The sequence below is a fragment of the Anopheles merus genome, unplaced genomic scaffold (genome assembly GCF_017562075.2).
Source record: "Anopheles merus strain MAF unplaced genomic scaffold, AmerM5.1 LNR4000007, whole genome shotgun sequence".
NCBI classification, from domain to species: domain Eukaryota; kingdom Metazoa; phylum Arthropoda; class Insecta; order Diptera; family Culicidae; genus Anopheles; species Anopheles merus.
The window spans coordinates 212,983-220,338 of record NW_024427587.1 but is presented as its reverse complement, the minus strand read 5'-3'; the positions used below and the strand labels follow the sequence as shown (position 1 = coordinate 220,338).

Here is a 7,356-nt window from a genome sequence, read left to right as displayed (position 1 = left end):
GCAAATCTGTTTTTCCATATTTTTCCATAGAATGTGCAATCGAGTGTGCACAAAATTATGCTAATATTCAGAATTTCATCGAAACATAATGAGTTTGCATTCAATTCAATTTTTTTTAAGGGTTTCGATTGTTCTGTACGATTGTGCAGCATAAGTTTATGAGATTTGTGCAGCATTGACGAGGGCCGCAAGCGGCCCGCGGGCCGCCAGTTTGACTTACCTGAGCTAGACTAATACTTTTTTAACTGACTGTATCATTATCTCGTAGAACGATTGCCAAACTCGGACTCAAAACATGTATTTTATATATGGTTTAGGCTTATTAAAATTAATATTGTTATGGCTTTGATCGTATTTTAGGCTTACTTTACATGGACCGATGTTCGACTTTTGATTTTCGAGTTGGCAAAATAAAATTGAGCACCCTTAGATTTTATAAAAAAAGAAGAAGATTCCAGGAAGATACGGGCTGCAAGGTTTTTTTTTTAAGGAATGTTAACCATTCCAGATACTATCTCCCAGCTTCTACTATGCGGAGTCTGGTCCCATGCTATTTGTAACGAAATATTTGTTCTTGCTTATAACTTCATTTCTTTCGCATATTTCAATAATATTTTGAGTTAATTTTTCTTAAAATTTAAACGAAATACATTGTTGAACTTCAATTAAAAACAACCGGCTACAGTCAGAATTCTGAGTTGTTGGCATGCTTTTTAGTTGACCTCTCGATAGTTGGCTGACAGTTCATTTAAAAAGCATGCGTTTGTATAGAAAAACCGGTTTTGAAAAATTCACAAAAACCTCATGGATTGCTGAGAAAAATTTCAGAAATTTTTGTATGGAAAAATGTGCCAACTAAAAAGCTCATAATCAATAGTTCGCAGGGAATCGAAGTTCAGACTGCATCAGAATTTGTCATTTTAAAAGTTACCATCAATGTGTCGAAATCACCCTACAAGGTGTCGATTTTACCCCATCATGGTGTCGATCTTACCCGCACAGCAGTTGTGATGCAACAAACAACACACTTTTTTTATCAAAATACTATCAAAATCAATCCAGGAACCGTAGTTTCTCGTAAGATGGTACATAATGAATCAAAAAAGCTTTTTAGATGTCTACTAGTAAGTTTACGTTAGCAAAAGTATTGCAGTCAGGGGAAAACCTTAAGGTGTCGAAACTACCCCCAGTTCCCCTAATCTAGGTTTTATACACAATAACAAACACAGGATTCGTCTATCGATAGACAGTGAATTTATTTAGTGAACATTATGATCATATTTTATTTACAAGTGTATGCTTCCTTTCGCTCTGAACATACATCGCATGTAACCGTGCAGCACCATTTAAACTTACAATTACACTGCCAGGTTCATTCGATCTGATGGGTGTTGTAGCCTCGTCCACAGCACAGTAGATCACAATGATCTATGGATTGCGAAGTGCGGTTGCAATTTCGATTGGCTGTATCGAGCACTCCAATACTGATATTACGCTCGCAATAGTTAGGCGAAGGCTCCAGATAAACCAATTCAGTTCTCTTTGGAATTTGACTGTCACCCAGTGTCTTCCCATTTTTGAGCAGCGGTTTGTTCACTTTTCTATCAATGAAATATGTGGATTAGTATCATAACTTAACATTAACGAAAATGTTATAATCATATCACAAACATACCGTTTCAACACAAGTTGCGGTTGATTATTTCTAATGTTAATACCATGAACAAGTTTGGCTTTGCGATATTTCTTCATCATGGCATCGCCAATAACATTAAACGAAGGCAAACTTTTCCAGCAAGTTTTCATCGCGCAGGAACCACTTACGCCGTGGCACTTACATTCTGTTCGTAGCAGTAACTTTACTAGCTATAAGTGGATTAAAATTATGATACAAATCTTTAGTCAAGTATAATCGACATACCAAAACTGCTCTATATTGTCAAACATATAACATCATTACTAAATTTAAATTAAAAAATGGAGGGTTAGATACAGCAATATACAGTAAAATTCTTCGTCTTCTTCTTTGGCACAACAACCGCTGTCGGTCAAGGCCTGCCAGTACCCCACTAATGAAGTGAGCTTGGCTTTCAGTGACTTATTGTTACCATAGCAGGATAGTCAGTCCTACGTATGGGGGCACGGTCTGTTCGGGACTTGAACCCATGACGGGCATGTTGTTACGTCGTACGAGTTGACGACTGTACCACCAGACCGACCCCAGTACCCAGACCAGACAGACCCCGACAGTAAAATTAGTCGAACATAAAGTACAACAGTACAACTCATAGTATGTGTTTTTTATTATTCGCTACGTCTAACTTACGCCTTAAATAGCACGTGTAGTGTTTACAATGTATGATAAATATGTACGGGTTATTTTTATTATTGATTATGTAGTTCTTGTTTTCATTTTAAATTATCGCTACAAATTACCTTTCTTCCTACACGGTTATTGTGCATGTTCATTAGGCTCCGGTTATCGTTTTCGATTTCACGGGCATCGAGAAACTTTTTTGCAAACCGCATACCGTAGCCAATGTCCACAGAACAGCCTCCCCATTTCCAGTTCTACTAGAAGAATATGTGAGAGGGAAAGGGGAATAATCGTCATCACCAATAGAAAAGAAACCAAACAAAAGATTTAATTTAATGTAAAGTTCTGTGCAAAATCGAGCTAGGATAAACAAATTAAGAGCAAATGTACAATTGGAATAGAAATATGGAATAGGAATACAGTAAGTGTTCGCTAACTGGGATGTTTTTACTTTCCATCTTGCGGACCATAATCGTTAACTGAAATGAAATTACCGTTATGTTTCAAATTATGGACAGCTTCAAATTACGGATATTTGGCATGTTTTTATTGAATATCTTCATATCTACGCACTGGTCGTACCGCTTTTTATTTTTTAATAATTGTCATGATGTACTAGAATCAATTAAAAATATGTCTGATTCCTAGTAGTCCCGATAAATATTTTCTGTCGGTTAGTTCACCGCAGAAGGCATTCTCATCCATTTTGCTTCAAACCGACGCCAGTGTTGTTTCTTCGATAATTCCTATAAATCGCGTCCACGTGCATTTAAACATATCCACAATGGAGGAAGTAGTTATGAACGTGAACAGTTATTCCTAATCTCATCCCATGTATCAGCCACTATTCTTTTAAAATATAGTTACGTAGACCGAATAGCTGAGTCCACGTAATAAGAAGCTAACACGTGGACACGCGCACCGAGCAACGACCGCATCACCGGAACACGCGCGCATAGCAACATGACGCGCATAGCAACAGGAACCGGCACGTGGACACGCGCATACCGGAGATGCAGAGTCAGCAGCTATAGGGTAGAATCGAAGGCTATGTGCATTGTAGAATTTAAGAAATAAGTCAGTTGTAATTTGGATCAGCTCAGTGTAAGAAGCGCTTGCGCTTAAGCAATAAAGTTTTTTTATGAAACGTGAAGCCTTGCACTTATAATTGGCGCAGCCGTCCGGAGTGATTTAAGTGAGTGTAATTGTGTCAAAAGTGGAAAAGTAAGAGACTGGAAAAACTCTAACTAAAGTGATCCCGCAAGTGATAAAAGTTATCCAACGCATCCGGAGCAACACAGGAAGACAACATCGATCGAAGCTGTATTCCGCCGAGGAGTTGAGGATCCCCCACGCAGTTACCCACCTGGAAGGAAAACCAGCATCGTTAAATCACGAACCCGCGACACGACAGCAAGAAAAAAAAAATCGTAAGTAATTCTTTTATTTTCATAAAAAGTGCAACAGTGTTTCAGTGGAAATCAGTGCTTGAAAAACCAGTTTTACTCGCGTCCTTAGGAAATACTACCAGATAGGTTTCTTAGGTAGAAAGTGACTTACTACCAGATAGGAGTAGCTTTTTCTCATCGTGGGAGTACTACCAGATAGGGCCCGTGATACAAAGAAAAGAAAGAGATCAACCCAGTGTCGTACACAACGAAAAATTCGTACATGAAAGCAACTGAAAGGTTCGATTCTCACAGAGATCTTTTAACCTCCGGTAATCTTGAAACAGAAGGAGACAAAATGGAAGAGATCGCAACACAATTGGTCGAGATGATGCGAGCCATCACTTCTCTCCAGAACCAATACACAGCGCTAAGCGCAAGTACCTCATCAAGTAATGCAGGTAATAATAGGGCATTTGACGATTATTTTCGCATTCCTGACCCTATAAAATCATTGCCAACTTTTGAGGGCAATCGGAAACAACTAGCATCATGGTTATCAACCGCCGATAACACACTAGCTTTGTTTAAAGACCTAGTACCGGCAGCAGTGTACCAAATGTACGTTACTGCAGTAACAAACAAAATTTGTGGAAAAGCAAAAGACATCCTATGTCTTTCAGGAAGTCCACAAAATTTCGACGAAATTAAAGAAATTTTAATTTCTTCGCTAGGTGACCGACAAGAATTGTCCACCTATAAATGCCAAATGTGGCAAAATAAAATGACCGATGGGATGAGTATTCACAAATACTACCACCAAACTAAAGAAATTGTGCAAAATATTAAAACCCTTGCAAAACAAAACGAACAATACCGCACAAATTGGGTTGCAATCAATGCATTCATTGATGAGGACGCACTTGCTGCATTCATCGCTGGACTTAGAGGAAATTACTTTGGGCACGCTCAAGCCGCTCGACCTAAAGACATTGAGGATGCGTATGCATTCCTTTGTAAGTTCAAAGCGACAGAACAAAATGCAGGCAGCCTTACCAAAAATGTTCAAACCCCATCCAATAAACCACCTTTTAAGAATAAATTCAACCAAAATGAAAGTACCAGTTATAATAAACCAACTAAAGCCATTTCAGAAAAGAAATTTTCAATCAAAAACTCAGATAAACCTGAACCAATGGATGTAGATGCTTCAATGCGCAGTAAATACGCACAAAATAAAAAGCAATTCCACAACAACGAGGTAGAAACGGAACAAGAGTCCAATGACAGTGACAGTGATGATGAAACTGACCATTTTAACGAAGTAAATTTTCGCCTAGCAGGAAGTCTGAAAAACAATACTTAAATTCCAAAAAGAAATATAACTATCTCTCATATTTACGCACTAAACAAGGTCTCAATCTATTGATCGATTCCGGCGCAAATAAGAATCTTATCCAACCAGGTGTTTGAAAAACAAAAAAGGAAATCAAACAGATCGAAATCACTAACATAGTGGGAAAACAAATTATAGATACCTGCGGAAAAACAAACCTTTTATACAAGGAAATTCCCTCACAAAAATATTACGAATTAAAATTCCACAATTTTTTCGATGGATTGATTGGCTCACAATTTTTAGCAGAAAATGAAGCTATTCTCAATTACCGAAAACAAACACTTGAAATTTCAAAAGTAATTATGCCATTTGAAAAATATTTCCCTAACGAGAAAAACTATAACCATGTAGTAACTCTCCCAACCAACCAAACAAACCGGACGGAGAATGGATTGTTTACGAACCGACTAAACTTTGTAAAAAAATTACAGTTCAGCCAGGCGTATACTCAGCCAAAAATAAAAAAAACTACAATTTTACTACAGACAAATAGACCAAAACCCCCTAATATACAACATAAAGCGTTAGAAATTACAGTAAATAATTTCGAAACTGTTACTCCTTTACCCATGAAACCCGAATCAAAAATTACAAGCGAAATGCTGAGCGAGATAATTCGTACATCTCATCTTTCAACTTTGGAAAAAGACCATCTTTTTAGAACAATTATTAAAAATCAGAACGTTCTATTAAAAGCAGGAGAAAAACTTTCAGCTACACCAGATGTTAAACACAAAATAACTACCACTAATGATGCACCAGTTTTTACAAAATCATATCGATATCCACACGCATTTAAAAATGACGTAGAGGAACAGATTAATGAACTACTACGAAATGGTATCATAACCCATTCGACAAGCCCCTATTCCTCGCCAATATGGGTAGTCCCCAAAAAGGTTGATGCCTCGGGAAAGAGAAAAATAAGAGTAGTAATCGACTACCGCAAGTTGAATGAAAAGACCATTGACGAAAAATTCCCCATCCCACAAATTGAAGAAATACTAGACAGTTTGGGTAAATCAGTTTATTTTACAACACTTGACCTCAAATCAGGATTCCACCAAATCGAGATGGATTCTAACGATAAAGGGAAGACAGCGTTTTCTACAGCACAAGGCCACTTTGAGTTCAATCGAATGCCTTTTGGGTTGAAAAACGCCCCAGCTGCTTTTCAACGCGCTATGAACAGTGTGCTAACAGGACTGATAGGAAATATTTGTTTCGTGTACCTCGATGACATTATAATCATCGGTAAAAACTTGGAAAACCACATAGAAAATCTAAACACAGTTTTAGAAAGGCTTTCAAAATTTAACCTCAAAATTCAACTAGATAAGTGCGAATTCCTTAGAAAAGAAACAGAATTTTTAGGACATGTTATTACTCAGGAAGGTATAAAACCGAATCCAGATAAAATCACCAAAATCCTAGAATGGAAACTGCCATCAACACAGAAAGAAATCAAACAATTCTTAGGTTTATCAGGCTACTATCGCAGATTCATCAAAGACTATTCAAAATTAACAAAACCTCTTTCAAAATGCCTAAAAGGATACTAAGATAAACACGCAAGATGAAGAGTATAAAACATCTTTCAATAGTCTAAAACAAATTATCGCTTCGGATCAGATATTAGCATACCCTGATTTCGAAAGACCGTTCATTCTAACAACCGATGCAAGCAACTACGCTCTTGGCGCAGTTTTATCGCAAATCCAAGAAGGAAAGGAGCGACCAATTGCATTCGGAAGTAGAACATTAAACGAAGCCGAATCCAGATATTCCACTACAGAAAAAGAAGCCTTAGCGATTATTTGGTCTGTCCAAAAGTATAAATCTTATTTCTATGGTCATAAATTCACACTCGTTACTGACCACAAACCTCTTACATTCATCAAAACATCCACTAAAAACTCAAAAATTCTTCGCTGGCGCCTAGAACTCGAGAATTTCGATTTCGACATCCAATACAAAGAAGGAAAGGCCAACGTAGTAGCAGACGCGCTAAGCAGGAAAACGGAAATTCTTACAAATACCAATATTAACCAAGATTCTTCCATTTCAGGCACTCCTAAGAACAATGTTTCCAATACAATTGACGTCAACTTCGAAGAATCATCATCTATTTCAGAATCCCTTCAGCATAATAACCCCTCACCGAACAATACTAACTCTGATTCACAAACCATGCATTCAGCTGATACATCCGACGATTATTTTATCCATTTCTCCGAGAGACCAATCAATTA

The 7,356-nt window shown here is 37.5% G+C and overlaps 1 protein-coding gene across 1 annotated transcript; it reads right to left on the bottom strand.

The window, feature by feature from the left end:
* Positions 1–1,235: 1,235 nt before the first annotated feature.
* On the bottom strand, positions 1,236–3,138 carry LOC121600808 (protein Wnt-2-like). Its single transcript, XM_041929575.1, has 3 exons — positions 2,437–3,138; positions 1,676–1,866; positions 1,236–1,601 (listed from the first exon to the last, which is right to left on the bottom strand). The coding sequence occupies exons 1-3, from the start codon at positions 2,527–2,529 to the stop codon at positions 1,373–1,375; spliced, it is 513 nt and encodes a 170-aa protein (XP_041785509.1). The 5' UTR covers positions 2,530–3,138; the 3' UTR covers positions 1,236–1,372.
* Between the last annotated feature and the right edge of the window lie 4,218 nt (positions 3,139–7,356).

What these genes read in the sequence shown, in the direction of transcription:
- LOC121600808 (XM_041929575.1), bottom strand. Translation starts at nt 2,529, where the DNA reads ATGCGGTTTGCAAAAAAGTTTCTCGATGCCCGTGAAATCGAAAACGAT. An exon ending in ATAACCGTGTAGGAAGAAAG is followed by an intron (nt 1,867 to 2,436) that starts GTAATTTGTAGC and finishes ATCCACTTATAG; the next exon opens with CTAGTAAAGTTACTGCTACG. An exon ending in CCGCAACTTGTGTTGAAACG is followed by an intron (nt 1,602 to 1,675) that starts GTATGTTTGTGA and finishes TTTCATTGATAG; the next exon opens with AAAAGTGAACAAACCGCTGC.